The following is an 18,450-nucleotide window of genomic DNA, read 5'->3' on the forward strand; positions in this document are numbered from 1 at the left end:
GGAAAGTGTTGGTATTGATTGGGTACTCAGAGGGGTAGTTCAATACTAATCCTACCAGGGAAGTCAACCCAATTTAATCCCAGACTACTGATAATAATTTCTTCAAAAGAAATGTTTGCTAATGTGCAAAAATGATGTTAATTCTTACGACTCAAAACTAAGAGAATGAGACAATCAAGATTGTTTGAAACTATTCAAGCCTCTTAATCACACTCTCATCACTTCCAATCACTTGTTAAACTTTCCACAGGCTGATAGTTTCTGAGGGATTAGTTGCAATGTTAGCAGAATAGGTGAGCTCATCTCTGGTCAACTGATGGCAGATTTAGGTGAGTTCTTACCACTTGTGTTCTGTAGCCCTGTTTGATATTTATAGCACCTCCCACATGGGTGCCTTCCTCAATTTAATTATCATCTATCCCTGCCTCCCTTCCAACCTCATTTATAAAAATGTGAAATAAGACCATCCATAATACTTGTGTCCCCAAAGCACACTCCCAGCTTCTCTTCATAAATGGATGCACTGCCATTTATCATTAAATCTCTTTAGTCAATTTAATTCCCAAGAAAAATGTTAATATTGAATCCACTTTAAGCTAAATTTTAATTAAGATTTCCTAAGACATCTTGTATAAGTGATTTACTATAATCAAAACTGAAATCTCCTCCTCATTCCCCGCCCTCTAATGTTCTAATTTTATCCTCACACCAAAGATCATGACTTTGTATGACAGGACCAATTCTTCCCAAATACACATCATTCATTTGACTGTTTCTACAAATAGCTCCCTTCTCCTTTGCTTTTAGGTGTATGGTCTGTCATGCCTACGCAAGTCCCAGAATCATTGCAGGAAATGTCTTCCCTGTGGCAGCCACATCTGTCTACCTAAAACACCAATCTCTGGATGTAGCATCCTTAATGCCAGTCTCTCAACTTCCTTTGGTCTTCTCTATTTTTGTTGCTGCTATTTCTGTGCCCACAACCACTCCAAGTGCAGTGAATAATTAAAAACATAATTAGAGGACTGGCAAGATGGATGGATCAGTGGGTAAAGGCATCTTCTGTCAAGGCTGACAGCCTGGATTTCATCCTGGAACCCACATGATAGAAGGAGAAAACGAACTACTGAAAGTTGTCCTCTAACCTACACACATACAGACCACAGTTATAAAGTAGATTTTTATGTGTATGAGTGTTTTCTTTTCATGCTGTATGTACATCATCTACATGCCTGGTACATGCATCTGATCCCCAGGTACTAGAATGACAGATGGTTGTTAGCCATCATGTGGGTGCTGGGAGTTGAACCCAGGTCTTCGGGAAGAGTAACAATTGCTCCTAACCATCAAGCTGTTTCCCCAGTCCCTTATAAAATGGATTCTGAGTTAGAACATGTGCCACATGCCTCCTCAGTCAGTCAGAAATGGATATGTGAAGAATTTCTTTGCGTTTTCTGGTGATAGTAAACATGAGCCATCTGTGAACACTGCCTCTCTCAGGTAAATCTGCAACATTCACTCTTTTGCCAACAATGTGCACCAGGCTTCACCAAATCCCCAAAGGACTCTGAACTTGGAAGATCTGGGACTTCAGAGTGATAGGTATCAGCAGGGCACAAGGAAAAGTGACAAAGAAGAGGTATATAGGCTAACTGGTTAAAGGGATGTGCTGTCTTTATCCAACAGACAATTTCTGCTTTCTTTCCTGGGTGAAGTGAGGCCATGTACTTATTCCCCCCATATACTACACTGGGTGAACATAGGATTGTGTGAAAGCTTATGAAGAGGATGTTAGTAACATCTCCTACCAGGATTATTTCTTCCCCTCTTTGTAAATGTATATCTGTCAAAAAGTGAAAGAATCTTGTTTAACACAATAAACCACTCTCACTTTAATATTGTTTTATGGAATTAATCATGGTCATTCTCCTCTCACAGGCAATAAATAAATACCAGTTGCCTGCAAGTGATTTTGAAAGTGTGCACATCAGGTCTACAGGTGCTTATGTGCCGTTGTTTCTGTGGCTCTGAAAGAAATTCTCTTTTCTTAAAAGAAAATGGTTTTTGTCGCGTGGGCTTTACCAGTCCATCATAAGCCAGCGGGAAGAGGTTAGGGCAGGAGAGCACTGTAGATGGGAGAAACAGGTCAGCAGAAGCAGAGCGGAAATGAAACAAACTTTGCCTTTAAGTTTGTCCTGGTCTCAGACCACAGTGATGTGTGTTTATGTGTAAAGAATGGCAGGTAAGATAAAGAATAAATTCTTAAATTTTATGTTAAGGCTTTCTTTCCTTTTTCCTTTTATTAAATTAGAATAAAGACAGTCTTCGATATTGAAAACCTGTTCTGAACATCTTCACAAGGGACAAAACAATAATGCTGGTTCCTGTAATGACTCAGTGTTAACAACACAACACAAAAGCAGTGGACACATTTGCACACCAAATACCCGCTATATTATCTTCAGCTTTTGAAATCAGTTCCCTTGGGGAAGCCACACAGTGGCGAAAGGCTGAATCCTAACAAGACTTGTGTTGTGATTTTTCAATTCCAGCTGACGGCAGTGGATGCTGATGAAGGCTCTAACGGGGAGATCTCCTATGAGATTCTGGTGGGTGCCCAAGGAGACTTCGTCATCAACAGGACCACCGGGCTGGTGAGCATTGCCCCAGGAGTGGAGCTGGTCGTGGGACGGACATATGCACTTACAGTGCAGGCCTCGGACAACGCCCCACCTGCAGAGAGAAGGTGACTCCCACTAGGTCCCATAGTTCTTAGAACAATTAATATATTTGAACACTACCAATACTAAAAGGGGCTACTATAAAAAACAGTCAACTTTTGTTATTTTAAGCTAAAAGTTCATGAAAGGCCTTTAATGTTCTTGTTTATTTTATGTTACATAATTTTTTTTTTAGTTGAAGACATTATCGTACTGAATAGATCTGGCCTGATTTACATGTATTGATATATTATAGTTACTATGATGTAAGGGTTTTAAATCACCCCATGGATTGTGGTACTGCCCCCTTCTTTGTAATAGGCTCACCTCCAGTGAGCAAGCAGGATATCACTCACAAAGGGAAATATTGATGTGTTGACTTTGTATGTATGTATGCTGTTTTCTTACTGTATTCACATATTTATACTACACTTTATAAATGAGGAGCAGTAACACAGTAATGGTAATGATGAAATCCAATTACTGTAGTGACATAATAGTCCAGCATTGCCAGCATCACACACACTTACAGTTTGGGGTCTTTATTAAATAAAAGAAAGGCTACTTGAAACAAGGTCCCACCACAGAAAGCTGTTATATGAATGAGAGGATTCATCATATAGGCAGTGGGGTTTTAGGGAGAGTGAGTGATTAACAGCCAAGGCAGAAAAGAGAGGGGAGAGGCAGACTTCACTGAACTGGTAAGAATGATATACAATTTAAAACTTAGCAATTCTTTATTCCAATTTTTTCTTCAAATACTTTGGGATCATAGTGGGCCATGAATGACTAAAAACACAGAGAACAAAGATCAGGGTGGGGTTACTACTACACTTAATGGGTAATAGCAGAGAATACTCAGCTTGTATTTTTTTCCTGTGTGCAGATTACTCAGCTCTGCCTGAACAAGCTAGTTCAGTAAAAGGTCTTTACTCAAGTAAAATGGCATTCAAATTGTCATCCTCAGAGGGGAGTGTCTGTCCTCTTGGTGACATCAGCTTTCTTTTTATATTTTTTAAATGGGTTGGATGCTAAAAGTTTGCCTTACACTATGTCATCAGACGTCACATGTGGAAGGCTGCCATGCCTACCACTGTATCACCAACATACTCTTCAGACACCACTTGGGGCCAGTAGAGAATAAAATCTACACACACCCTTTCTACACCTGCAGGGATAATGTAATGTTAGTTGCTGGATAATAGTATTCACTGTTCTCTGCATTAAGCCTTCAAACTGAGTTGGTGAGTGAACTGAAGAGTTGGGAGGCTTTGATTTCAATGTTTCCTTTGAAAGGAAGATGACATTTGAAAGTTACCAGCATGAAAGTATAGACAGCTATGGATTGACACTACCAGCAACAATGGAATAATATACATGTCCATAAGTAACAGCCTTGAAAACTTCGGTAGCAACAATCAGAATTGGGGGCATTCTCTGTATTATTCTTTTTCAGTTTGGCAGCTTGGGTTTGTACATTCAGGTGGTATTAAGACTCAGACCCAGTGTAAAATGACTTCAGGCTTCTGTTACTCCAATCCTAGTGAAGTGTCCACAAGCTCAGAGTAACAGCAGCAGAAATTCATCGCTGGATCCTTGGCGTTTTTGTCTTTTCTTTCTTTTTGATTTTGTTTTGTTTTGTTTTGTTTTATGGGGCTTTGATGAGAGCAAACATGCAGACAGAAGTTAAAATGTTAAAAATGCCCTAAAATTAAAGCATCACTTACTCTAGTGGTATCTACTAGTTAATATTAAGTTCATTCAATTAAAGTGAGTGAATATTCTTTAATCCCGGAATGAATTGTTACTACTATCTGGTATGGAAAGAGTGCTGATCCCAACAGCTCATCATTCAATGACAATAAAATGATGGACACACGATATGGCATCCTCATATAATCTTATTTTTGTCATAGAATCCAACTTAGTACTTAATTAACCTATGACTAAGTAATGCTCTCCAATAGAAAATTTTCCATTATGAATATATGCCCTTTAAAATAATTGTACATGGTGATAAAGACATAACAGAAGGCCATCTATCTGTTTTGACAAAAATATACTGGATTCCTAAAATTGCTCATGCCCTGGGGGAAACACTGGAAGTAAAGGTAAAGAAAGGTCTGGTGGGATACTAGTCTTGCACGGGCTATAAATGTCTGTGCAGGCATTGTGAGAAATGTCAGGGAGGAAACAGGGAGGAGACTTGGGACGTTTAAACCTATCAGCATCCTGCTTCAAATGTATTGACTACCCCACTGTCAAGATAAAGTTCAAATTTGATGGTATGGAATGATTGTATACTCCAGTTGCAATAGCTCCTTATGTTCCTTGCCTATTCCTTCTCTCTGGTTGTACAAAATTTACTGTTTTTATCTTTATTCTTTTATGAAGTTACACAAATGCTCCCTCTTGTCTGTGAGGCCTTGTGTGTTACCTATGTGAATATGTTGTGCATCTACACCTCTGCCCCCATCTTCTTCTGATGTTGCTGGAGTTATCTCCAGTCCCACCCAGGTCCGCAGCCACTCAGACCCAAATAAACACATCGATGCATATATTATTTAAACTGTTTGGCCTAATGGCTTAGGCTTCTTGCTATCCAGTTCTTATATCTTAAATTAACCCTTTTCTATTCATCTATAAGTTGCCATGTGGCTCGTGGCTCACTGGTACTTTACATCTTACTTCTCATGGCAGTGACAGCTGGCAGCGTCTCCTGACTCAGCCTTCCACTCCCCAGAATTCTCTTCTCTGCTTGTTCTGCGTGTACTATACTTCCTGCCTGGCTACCGGCCAATCGGCATTTTATTTATCAGTCAATCAGAGCAACACATTCACAGCATACAGAACATCCCACAGCATTCTGATAAGTGTTCTTTTGTGTTGTACTGAAATATGAAGTTTCTGCTTCTGTAGATGTCTGCATTTTCTTCCAAGATGGTCAAGTGGAATCAATAAGTTATAAATACAGATTTTGTAGCAAGTTATTATTGTGGAGAGGAGAAAGGAAAACCCAGTGTAATTTCTCTGTTTTAAGTCTTGCAGAGAAAATAATATAAATAGCTTTGTCATAGAAACAAGTAGTCATATATAACTGCATAAGCACAATCATACTGATTATTATCATAGTGATAGAAAATTAGGCTGTTTTATCTTTTTAAATTATGATGTTTCCAAAGTCCAAGTGCATTAGGTCCATCTTCCTTGGCTCTTCTTCATTCATATTTTAATTTTCCCCTTACAATAAAGAAATACACTTCATCATGGAGTTTCAGTTATGGCATAACTAAATAAATATTCTAATTTCGTAGTCCACATCTAAGACTTCAAATACTTGAGGATTTGGAATAAGACAGCACCATCATTTGTAACAAAGCAAGGGCCTTTCCTATCACAACCATGGGATAAATAAAGAAAACCTCTCCCAGTATTCTTCTTAAAATGCATTCTTATGAGACCTAAAGATTTCAGAAGCCTTTTTATTTTATCTGCAGTTTTTAATGAGCTTGGTAACTTCAATTCAGTCACTTAATCTTTGTGATTATTTAAAATTATAAACCAAGCTACTCAAATTAGGTGATTCAGCATGACATTTTGAGTCATAAAGCTGTCTTGGAAATTCATTACCTCTTTTGTTCTGCTTTGAACCTTTTTTCAACAAAATAAGAATAATAAGACCTCAATGATTTTCATTTTTAGAAATGGAAACTTATTTGCATCATACTTGCCCTATTACCAAAATAAAATACGGATAGGAAGAAGCTTGGTTTTATGCATTTAGGATTGGCTATAAATATAAATATGAAATACTCACATAAAATGTTATTATTTACCTAGTGACTGCCCTGCTTTACTATGTGCTTAAACTATGCTGTTGAATGATTGCTGTTTATTACAGCCTTAAGTCATCATTTTATTGTTAATGCTATAGGCGTTCAATTTTAGGGATGCTTGCTATGACACTATGCTGACATCAGGGATAAAGAAGAGATCTCATTTTATAAAGCAGTAACCCTCAAAGAGACTTGTACTTATTAAATGTGCCACAACGGAGTGCCGAGATAGGAAGGCTGAAGAAGGTGTGATTGAAATACGATCTTCCCCAAACAAGTCTGAGAGATAAATCCCGAGAAGGTGTTGGAAGCGTGACTAGCAATCCAAGCCCCTGAATTATGAGAGAAAGGACCAGAGAAAGAAAGAGGGAAGAGAAAATGAAAAAGGCAGTCACCCTGGACCAGAGTGGTCCTCTGTCTCAGCCCAAGATCACAAAGTGGGAGGGGCAGCGATAGCCCAATAAAGCATTATCTGACTATAGACTCTGACAACTGGTCTGGGGATGGCGGTTTATGAACATAATCCCAACATGCCAGAGATAGAGACGGGATTGCATCAAGGCCAACGTAGATGAAAGTTCTAGGCTAGCCTGAGGTAAGTAGTCAGACTTGTTCTCAAAACCAAAATGAGTATAGCACCCAGTTTCTGAGACTCACCTGTGAGTGCTGCCAAGCCCGTTATGAGAGGCATTAGCTCAGCTGGGGATGAAAATCCCCCAATTCTCACCACAGAAATGGGATTCATTAACATTAAAACTGGTATTAAAAAAATAAAATCCAGATGATGGCGGTGGTGGCACCGACCCTTAATCCCTGCACTCAGGAGGCAGAAGCAGGCAGATCTTTGTGTTCAAGGCCAGCCTGGTCTACAGAGCCAATTCCAGCCCAGGACAACCAGAGCTACACAGAGAAACCCCTGTCTGGAAAACAAAAACAATAAAAAAAAGGAAAGAAAAATAAAGAAAAAAAAACAACAAAGAAAAACTGTAACTTTCTGTTATTTGGCCTTTGTAGGAATACTTACAAGCTTATAAAAAATGAGTTATTATTACTTTAACTCATCCTTCCTAACGCTGCAACCCTTTAGTACAGTTTTGCATGTTGTGCTGACCCCCAACCCTAAAATTATTTCAATTGCAACTTCCTAACTGTAATTTTTTGCTACTGTTATGAATCCTAATGTAAATATTTTTGGAGTTAGAGACTTGTCAAAGGGATCATGAACCACAGGTTGAAAACCTCTGCTTTAACTCATTTTAATTAAGCCTTAAGAGCTAAATTTTAGCTATTAACTCTCTTAATGACTTCACCATGGTATCTGTATCTCCATCTGAAAATATCTCAACAGGAAAAAAAGTTTACAAATTTTTGGGAGGGCACTCTCACAAAATATAAACCAGAGATAATGAATTCAGACACTTTAACTGATTCTAAAACTCTGACGTATTTTAACTTAACATGAGTTTACTTTGGAACAGCATTGCAATAAACAGAAGTAATAAATGTCTTCCAGTGACCTCAGTTTAATAGAAATGCTTAACAGTGTGTGTGATCTGTCTGCTGAGAACTCAGCAGTGTGCACCCATGCGCGTTATGGATGGACAAGCTGCCACCCAGATCTCAGAGCTGGTGGTCTGCACCTAAAACATTTAAAAGGAAAACCAGATGAGTTACTTCTAGAAAAATATGTCATTGGAATACATCATAAAAATGTTTTTGTTTTTGTTTTTTAACTACTTCAAGAAAATTCTAGCCCCTTAACAGGAATTGCCACTGACATGTTTTAAATTTAAAACCACAATTAAAACATAGTTCATAAAGCCTACATTTTAGGAAGCAGAGAATGTTCCTATGGAGTACTGTATGAATTTCATGGTAAAGGACCAGATCTGTAAATTCATGTGTTCCATTTATCTATTTTGTCAGTGTTTCTCTTTATAAAACCCTCTAGCTCTCTTCAGCTTTCATTGTCTAAAATTCCAGTGTTAGAAAATGCTGAAAGAATGGATGTGGAAATGGTAAAAATTTTACCTATGATAATAAAGTGACTTTATTTCCTTCATGAAAATTTCCCCTCATTATAGGCTTTAACTAAAGGTAATTTTCAATTTTTCATTTTATTTTCAAAATTTTAAAACATTTCCAGGCTTATTACCATGAACTTACCCTAGGATTACTTTAGGATTTTGACATTTGACCAAAAAAAAAATAATAATAATAATTCACAGTATTCACAGTGATTGATGTTAGATACAGAACTAATAAAACACAACACAGCCCCTTGTTTCTGTGTTCTCTCTCTCTCTCTCTCTCTCTCTCTCTCTCTCTCTCTCTCTCTCTGTGTGTGTGTGTGTGTGTGTGTGTTCATTTGTGTAGCTATGTGTTGAATTAATCAATACTCCCTCACCTGATTTAACTGGAAGAGAACTTGGAAGACAAGTTTTAATACCAAGTGTTTACACAAAGACTTTGTTTGCTTGCTTGCTTGCTTTTCTTCACTTCTAAAAACAGGATTAAAAATAGGATCATAAGTTGAGGCAAGTTAATTTATTAGGCCTCCTCTGCAGCCACTGCTTTTTAACTTACGCTCTTCATCCAAGTAGTAGGAGCAGGTACTGGAGGCGGTATTTTTTTTTTTTCTTTTACTAAGCTAATTTCACAAAGGCATTATATGTTGGTGGTAACTTTTACTGTTTTATTCTTTCGTGATTTTACTGCTTCCTATAAAAGTTGAAATTTTCCTGTCCTGTACACCCAGCAAACAAATAAAACATGCGTTCTAAGTTTCAGAGCAGTGTGGATCATTAAACACCGTGTTCCGTTCTCTGTCACAGGCACTCCATCTGCACTGTATACATCGAGGTGCTTCCGCCCAACAACCAGAGCCCTCCCCGCTTCCCACAGCTGATGTACAGTCTGGAAGTCAGTGAAGCCATGAGGATTGGTGCTGTTTTGTTAAATCTGCAGGTGTGTCTAGGATATGAATATGTGTGTCTGTATGTGTCATGTGCCCAAAGACCCCATGGGATAACTTTTAGTTTATATGGTGCTGGGTAGAAGCATTTGCACACCTGCTTATGTTCTAGTGAATGACATTTCTCTCTGGGGAGGAAGGGACAGTGGCATGTGGATGTAGGCAGGGGGAAGTGGGTTCCACTGCCAATCTCTTCCATAGATTGCACAACTGACAACCTAACATGGGCTGGCAGGGATTTGTTGCACTGATCCTGGGAGGAAATGAAGGGATAGGCACTGCGTGCTTGAATATTTTATGCTTTGCAAGGAAGAGTGTAGTTGGAAATTTTCCAGTGTCCTGCTTGGCCCTGTAGTCCACAGCTGCTTATAAAATAATCACCCTGAGACTTAATATTATTTATAACTGCTTAGCCATTAGCTCAGCCTTATTACTGACTAGTTCTTACACTTAAATTAACCCATAATTCTTATTTATGTTTAGCCCACGTGGCTTGGTACCTTTTCTCAGTTCTGCCTTGTCATCTTGCTTCCTCTGTGTCTGGCTGGTGACTACGGACTCAGCCCTTCCTATTCCCAGAATTCTTCTTGTCTGCTCAACCTGCCTATACTTCCAGCCTGGCTGCTGGCCAATTAGCATTTTATTTATCAACCAATTAGAGCAACACACATTCACAGCATACATAATGACATCCCACTGCAGAAGAGTACAGCCAACCATTGTCCCAGCTTCCCCAGCTGGGTTTATTTGGGCCACAGTGTCATACCAGAGGGAGCAATCCTAGACTCAGGTTGATGGTGGTATCCAGAGGCTGAGGCAAATTTCACTTTCCCTATGGCTACAGATATGTTTTAATGACTGTATTTCAATGTACTCATTTATATGAAAAGGATACTTTGAGATGATATTTCTATTTACAACTCAAGGTTCCTGGCATAGGTTCTTATAAAAGAATAGCCTGGTTTTCACTATTTACATGTCAATGACCAAAGGCATACTGAAACACTTCAGGTATACCTTTGACTGAATATGTAGCTCCAACTCATTTTGCATATGATGTCCATAATTGTCTCTGGGATTTAAACAATCATGAAAATTGTATCGGGGAAAGGACTATATGAGGAGGAAGTGCTGTATAAAGAAGGGGATTCAAGCAAAAGAAAAAAGGGTGAAATATCACTTTATCTCTCATATGCAAACCAGATATAAATATATCTTCCTACATCTCTGACTACATGTGACATTACAGAAGAACGTGCTGTTTAGTGAAGAGTAAAGAAAGGGCCAATATGAGAAAAGTATAGTTAGGTGTGTGTGTGTCTATGCTAGTGTATGTGTATGTGTGTGTGTATATCTGTATGTGTATGTGTGTGTTTATATGTCTATGTTTGTGTGTATATGTCCATGTGTATGAGTGTATATGTGTCAATATGTGTCTGTGTGTGTCTGTGTAAGTATATGTGTCTATATGTGTGGTGTCTAGGTTTGTGTATCTCTGGATGTATGTATGTATGCATGTTTGCATGTTGTGTTGAAAATGACATAATAGACATCACCATTTTTTAATGCCCACAAATATTAATAATTTTCCTTAAAAAGATAAAAATTAATCATAAGATATTACTTTACCTGGGCAGACAATAGGACAGATATTATCTTTCCTGGTGTTGCTTGGAAATGGACCAGTTTCTGATATAAGTATTCAGGAAGCTGTACTTTACATGAAGAGATATTTATTATAATAATAATTTATTAAGTTAAGGAAAATCCCAGACTCAGCTTTTACCCTTGGCTACAGTGACATAGGACACAGCTAGGTTTTACTCCAAGTTGTTATGTTCTTATGTCCTCTGGCCTCCAAACTTGCTATGATAGTGTCATCCTGTGGATACCCAGATGCCAGAATTTCGTTGAAATTCCCAAGCATTTCTGGGGTTTTCCTTTAATATTTATTTTACTGCTTTTCTCCAGGTGACTTGATGTTTCCATTTTTATTATTTAATTATTAATAGAATGTTTGGGCAGCAAAATTACATGCAAGTAGGAGTATCAGTAATAATAATAAAATGTCAAGAATACTAATAGGCGAATCAAAGGAAATACAGCATTTCTTCAGCTAGACAAAATACCTAACCATACTATTATAAAGATATAGAATAGGAAATAAAATATTAATTCACATTTAATGAAATGAAATAATGAGAAAAATTACATCTATGAGAATTGATTTATCAAAAGAAATAGAAAACACAATAAATCTTAATCTTTTTAAGACTCAAGTCAAGAAATTATCCATGGTTTACAATTCAATCTTCCCTAACAATGTTCCCTTTCATAATATAACTTGTATGAGATAAGCCATAGCTTTGCTTATAGGGCACCCTGGTTTTAATGTCAGTTAATCTCAGAAAGACTGGGAACCTTATTATAGGAGAATAACACTAACTGGACGTTCAAGATGAATTACATTTGCCTTTCTCATTGCTCACATTTCTTTGGCACAAAGGCTAGGAGAAAAAAAAAAAAAACACTTGCAATGACATTTCAGTTCCCCTTTGTGTTGTTGGAAGAAGCAAAAGAAAGAACACAATGGTGGTGGCAGACTAGATAAGAAGAGACAACGGTGTCACCATCAAGGGCTTCTCATAGAGCACCAACCTCTTCTCTTCATAATCTACTGAGACACAGTTTAAACTCGTGACATCTAAGTTGAAAATCACTCATCAAATTGCTCCTCCAAAGTCTTGCAGTAAGAGAGACATGATGGTGCCTGCCTGCAGCTCTCTGACCTTACCCTTTCTTCATATGTGGTGATGCCACCCAATGTGAAAAGAAAAGGAAAAGCCTGGGGTAGTAAGGGATTTGCTTCAGGAAATTGTGTTTTACCTAAAATCTAGGGATTTCAATAATCCTTGTTTCTAGACCCACATACGTCTTTCAGTATGTTCTTTCATTCTACCTAAAGGTGTTTGGGAAGCTTGTGGTTCCCTCTTTGTGTGAATATTAATTTGATGACTGCTGTAGGGATGGCATTCTAGAGAGGAGAACTGCCCTCAGACCTCTGTTTCTCACTGATCATGGTTAGTTAGGTGGGGTAGGATTTTCTTCCCTCCAGAGTTGTTATATAGGCTGGCTGCATGTTTTTCATTCATCTTTGTACATATTTAAATTCTTTACCAATAGTTTCAAAATGCTGTGGAATTTAGTCCACATGCCTGGAGGCAGTATTATTTTTAGTCTTGAGGAAAAACGTCCTGCTGCCTTGACCTCACTACAGAATTGATTCTTCCCATAACAGCTTGAATTAAATGCAGGCTGTCCTACACATGCCCCTCTGCAGCTCAGAGCCCGTCAGAGGTGCTAATTTGTTTTTCTGACATTTGAAATGCTCTAGAAGTTTCAGGTTCTTGCTCTCCTCTCTCATTTTCTCCCTTTTTGTTTGATAAATATTCCTTATACAGTAGGATGTACTTTTGCCCCGAAGATGACACCAGAGTTTATGATTCATGAACACTGTGCAGCCGGTGCAGGTGTGCACCAGATAATTGACAGTGTTGTGTGGATGCTTTTCTTTAATATTTTCTCTTCTGTGATCAGATATTTTCCCTGAGCATTCAAGTTCCTTCATGTGTTACTGTACTGATGAGAACTGAAGATTAGGCTTGAAGATGCCGTTTCCCTGTAAATGGCAGGTGCCATTTATCCCTGTTGGAAGGCTACCTACTTCCCCTATATGTATGGAGAAGGAAGATCATTGATTTTCCTTCATTATCAATTTGTGTGTTGGAAAATTCATTTATGTACCTTTGTTAGCACTAAATTTCAGATTTGGAATGATTCTTTTGTTATTAGCATTATCTCAAAAGAATATCAGGAATGTAGAAGATGCAGCTGAAATATGTGAAATACTGATGTTGGTTTCCTCATTCCAAGCATAAACTGTAGTTTATATAAAGAATGGTAGGAAGATGATGGACAATAGAGAGATGATAGATGATTATAGATAGATTATAGACAGACAGAATGATACATGACAGATAGATCAATGATAGATAGATTGATGATAGATAGATAGATGATTGATAGATAGATGATTGATAGATAGATAGATAGATAGATAGATAGATAGATAGATAGATTTTAGGTAAATAGATTGGTCAGATTATAGATAGATGGATGATAGAGAGATTATAAATAAATAGATCGATAGGTAGATGAATACATAGATGACAGATACATGATTGATAGGTGACTGATAGATGATTGGTAGACAGTAAATGATTGATAGATGATGATAGATGATTGATAGATGATGATAGATGATGATAAATAGATAGATAATAGATGATGATGATAGATGATACATACATACATACATACATACATAGATGGAGGGATGATATAGATATGAGAGAAAGGGAGGAAGGAGAGAAGGATGAAGAGAAGACAGAGAAGGAGGAGAGAAAGAAGCAGAGTGAGGCTGTTTCATAACATCAGTTGTTCTTGCAAAAATTAGCAGATTCATAGTGACCATTTTCTTTCTTGAATAGATGAACAGGTATGTCCAAGTTTCAAAAGGAATATTTTGATGCTTTTGATACTATGAGAAGTAGATTACCAAAGGATAATTTTCATCTGCAGACAAAGTTATAAGGAAACCACATTTCTCAGTTATTCTATTGAAAATGAATTTATCATACAATATATTCTGATCATGGTTTTTCCTCTTCCCATCTTTTCCTAGATCAGTTCCAACTCCCCACCCAAATAACCTCTTCTTTCTTTCTCTCTTAAGAAAACAAATAGGAAATAAAATAAACAAACAAAGCAGAATAAAAGAAAAGCAAAAGCAAAAAAAAGACAGAAAGCACAAGAAATACACATACACACACACACACACACACACACACACACACGAGAAAAAGAAATCAAGAACCATAATATACAAGCAAGAGAAGACCAGGAAGGTAAAAAATTGCCCCAACACAAAGCAAAATGAGACAAAAACATCTACGAAAATGCCATTGAGTTCATTTGGTGTTGGCAATCTATTGCTGGGCCTGGGATCTACCCTCAAGTGAGGTTTATAGACAGAGAGAGACTCTGTTAGAGAAAACTAACTTTTCACTTGCAAGGAGGAGTTAATTAGAGACGGGACAGCTTCTGGGTTAGAGATGGGAGTTGGCGTCCATGTCCCCCTCTCAATGCTAGGTCCCCATCTGGCTTGCACTTGTGAAGGCCCTGTGCATGCTGCCGTGGCTCCTGTGAGTTCATATGCATGTCGGCTTTGGTCCATCTGGAAGACACTCATTCCTTGGAGTCACCCATCCCCTCTGGCTCTTGTAATCTGTCTGCTTCCTCTTCTACATAACTCCCTGGGCATTGAGAGGAGGGGTTTCATGAAGACCTTCCATTGAGGACTGAGTGTTCCAAGGTGTCTCATTCTCTGCACATTGTCCAGTTGTGAGTCTCTGTGTGAATTCCCATCTATAGTAGAGGAAGCCTCTCTGATGATGGCTGAGGGAGACACTGGTCTATGGGTATCGAAGAACATTATTAGGAGTCATTTTATTTCTGTGTTCCTTTAGCAGAACAGTAGTATTTGGAAGAAAACATATTTTTATATATTTTCTACTTGTATGCTCTTCCTTCTTCCCACTGATAACATACTCCCATAAAATAAATATTCCTTAGACAACAATGAGCTCACATTGGGACATGAAATCTGACACGTCTGGGCGATTGTGGAGATGAATCCTAAGACAGGTACTACATCAAAAGCAACAGTTGTTCCCTCCCTAATTTCACCGGACCTTTTTGCCTCAGGCTGTGACTTACATGCTTGTTTTTAATGGCATAGGCTTTGTTTTTGCTTCTTATTTATAATTTAGCAGCAGGAGTTTCCAGAAAAACAAGTGGAAAAAAATATTTTCACACAAAGAGGGCTAGCCGTTTAGAAAAGCTCACTGTGATCTAGCAACAAATGGACCTTTCTCTGGTCCATTTGTAAAATAATTAGGGATATAAAAATGAATTAAAGGGGTTGGGGATTTAGCTCAGTGGTAGAGTGCTTGCCTAGCAAGCACAAGGCCCTGGGTTCAATCCTCAGCTACAAAAAAAAAAAAACAAAATGAATTAAGATTAGAGTGTCTTCTCTTCCCTTCCCCATCTATCCTTTTCTCTTCTTCCACCTTCTCCTCTCACCCTCACTTAAGGATCCAACATTGCCGAAGAGATGCCTCAAACTCGCTCTATACACTGGCTTCAGACTCATCATCTTCTCCCCTCATCTTCCCATATGCTGGGGTTACAGATGTACACTGAACCCAACACTCAGAGCAGTGTTTTCTGTATACTTAGAACAGCAGTTCTGGGGCTTCTGGTACAGGCCAATGTAGATGTCATTTGGACTTAGAATTGAGCCCAACAACAAAGAGTCATTGGGAAAAGGGGGGAGGTTTACATTAGCTTTTGTCCCGCTTGATCTCTTCACCAAACACTTGAAGGGTGACTCTCACAGTCTCTCACCCTACAGCTCAGACTTACTCATCTCTTTCCTATGTGCTGCATTTTTACTTCTGAATCACAAAGCCCTCGAGATTCCTACCTCAGCTATTCCCTTCTCATCTAAACTTACTTCAAAACTTCAGTGACGAAGGCTGAATTCAATTGAATTATGGGAAAATCAGGTTTAAAACTTGATTTTGGGGTGGGGTTGGAGAGAGAGCTTAGTCTGCAAAGTGCTTGCCCATCAAGCAAGAGGACCTAAATTTAATCCTCATATTCAAATAAGGAGGCAGCATGGTTGCACACATTGTTATCCCAGAACTGGAGGAATAGAAGCATGAGAATGGTGAGTCTTGTTGGCTTGTGATTTCCAAGCCAGTGAGGGACATTGTTTCTGAAAACAAGAGGGGCAATATTTTCGGTATGACATCCACCTTGTCCTCTGCCTTCTGCATGCAATCACACACATGTACATTAAAGCCATTCAGCTGGCAACATTCTCAACACACACACACGGGGAAATACTGCTCTGTTCTTTGCAGGAGTCATGGGATGGCTGCCATAGTACTGCCATGGAGCCTCTGAATTAATTTATTTTGGACGGAGCACTTGATACTAACTCTCCTCCTCAAAAGGAAAACAAGGACCCTGCTGCGTTTACGCTACTCAGTAAATAGCATCGTCACTTTTGCAAATTTTCAGACCTCCTAAGTTACCCCTGAACTTTGCTTTCTCTGTAGCCCTCAGTCAACTGAGATATTTGTGGGTCCCAAGATAACTCACAGTCTCACTGTTTCTCCCCAGTCCCACCACCTTCAACTGACCTTACCAGCTGTTGTCTCTTGTCTCTGTAGTTCTTGACTAACTCTGAAATACTCAAACTTGACCCTGCTAACACTCAGTTTCTCAAGGAGTCCAAATTAAGTCTTTTAGGACATATTATTAGGAAATGAAGCATCTTTTTTAAGAAGCCCCAATGCTCCAGACACAGAAAATCCAGTTCTATTTTACATTGCTTCATTAAATTTTGATCTCAGAAAACGCTTTAGAAAAATACACATTTTGAAACACATTTTTAAACAATTTGGAGAAAAAAGTAACACCAACGTTCACAAGTAGCCTTATCCCCTGGTGTAAAAGTGAGCTAACCACCCTTAAATAGAACTGTAAAGTCATCATTAAGATTTTTAGCTTAAACAGAACTTAAGTGAGCCCTGATGCTGCCGAGATTAACAGCAAATGGAGAACATTAAATTCTTGTTTAATAGCTAGCCACTTTAATGTAGACCAAAAGTAGATCAACATTCGAAGAGGGCCTAATGGCTTTGCATATAAAGAATGAAATGAAGAGTGGTCAGTCCTGAAATTATACAACCGCACTGAGTGTGTGTGTGGGGGGGGGGCAATAATAATTAGGAAAGAGCCCACCAACTCGAGTGAGAGCTGGAGTAGCGTGGGAGGGGATGGAGGAAGGAGACATGGGGGGATAGAGCAAGGACAGGGAAGGGAAGGGGTAAGTGATATAGTCATACTATCTTAAAATGTTTTTGAACAGTTACAAAAACTCAATAAACATTATGGTTATGGTTTTACCTAACTAAATATGTATTTTATTACTTTATTTATTTATTTATTTATTTATTTATTTATTTATTTATTTATTTATGTGTGCACATGTACATACACACACACATACATATTTACCACAACACATGTGTGGAATTAATTCAGAGAACAACTATTAGAAATGAGTTGTCTTTTTCTACCATGCAGGGCCTAATAATAAAACCCTGGTCTTGAAACTTAGTGGCAAGTACCTTTACCTGCTAAGCCATCTTGGCAGCCTAGATTTGTGTTTTAAATCCTCATACAAATTTAAATCTATACCACAGACACATGATGGATGGGCATTTACACATAGACCATGCCATGTTCATTAAAAAAATTAATATATTTGAAAATCTTAAATACATTTCTTCTTAAAAAATATTGATTGATTGATTGATTGATTGATTGATTGATGGTTGATTGGTTGAATGTGTATATATGTGTGCCTAAGTATACGTATGTGCACCATGTGCATGCAGAAGCCAAGAGAAGTCAGAAGAGTGAGAGATCCTTGAAGCTGGAGTCACAGATCCTTGTCAGTCACTTCACAGGGGGTGGGAACCAAACTCAGGTCCTCTGCAAGAGCAGTAAATGCCCTTAAACCCTGAACCTTCACCCCAGTCCCCAAATGAACAAAGTTTCTAATGAAACTTTTACCATCTTGCTTTTGTCAGACATGTATGTAGCTTACATTGCAGGCTTCAGGAGAACATTTCCTGTTACAAGCATAATTGAACCTCTGACAGAAACCGCACGTATAAAGCCTGCATGGGTCTTCACAGGTCCTCTGTGTATATGTTATGGC

The 18,450-nt window shown here is 38.3% G+C and overlaps 1 protein-coding gene across 17 annotated transcripts in view; it reads left to right on the forward strand.

The window, feature by feature from the left end:
- The window catches only part of Pcdh15 (protocadherin related 15), a 1,427,876-nt gene that overhangs the window by 1,155,333 nt on the left and 254,093 nt on the right, over window positions 1-18,450 (forward strand). For all 17 annotated transcript variants that reach the window (XM_036167862.1, XM_036167881.1, XM_036167872.1 and 14 more), the window contains 2 exons: window positions 2,553-2,746; window positions 9,391-9,523. In XM_036167862.1, coding sequence (XP_036023755.1) covers window positions 2,553-2,746; window positions 9,391-9,523 — 327 coding nt within the window. The remainder of the gene's footprint in view (window positions 1-2,552; window positions 2,747-9,390; window positions 9,524-18,450) is intronic.

Source organism: Onychomys torridus, chromosome 18, assembly GCF_903995425.1.
Source record: "Onychomys torridus chromosome 18, mOncTor1.1, whole genome shotgun sequence".
NCBI lineage: Eukaryota > Metazoa > Chordata > Mammalia > Rodentia > Cricetidae > Onychomys > Onychomys torridus.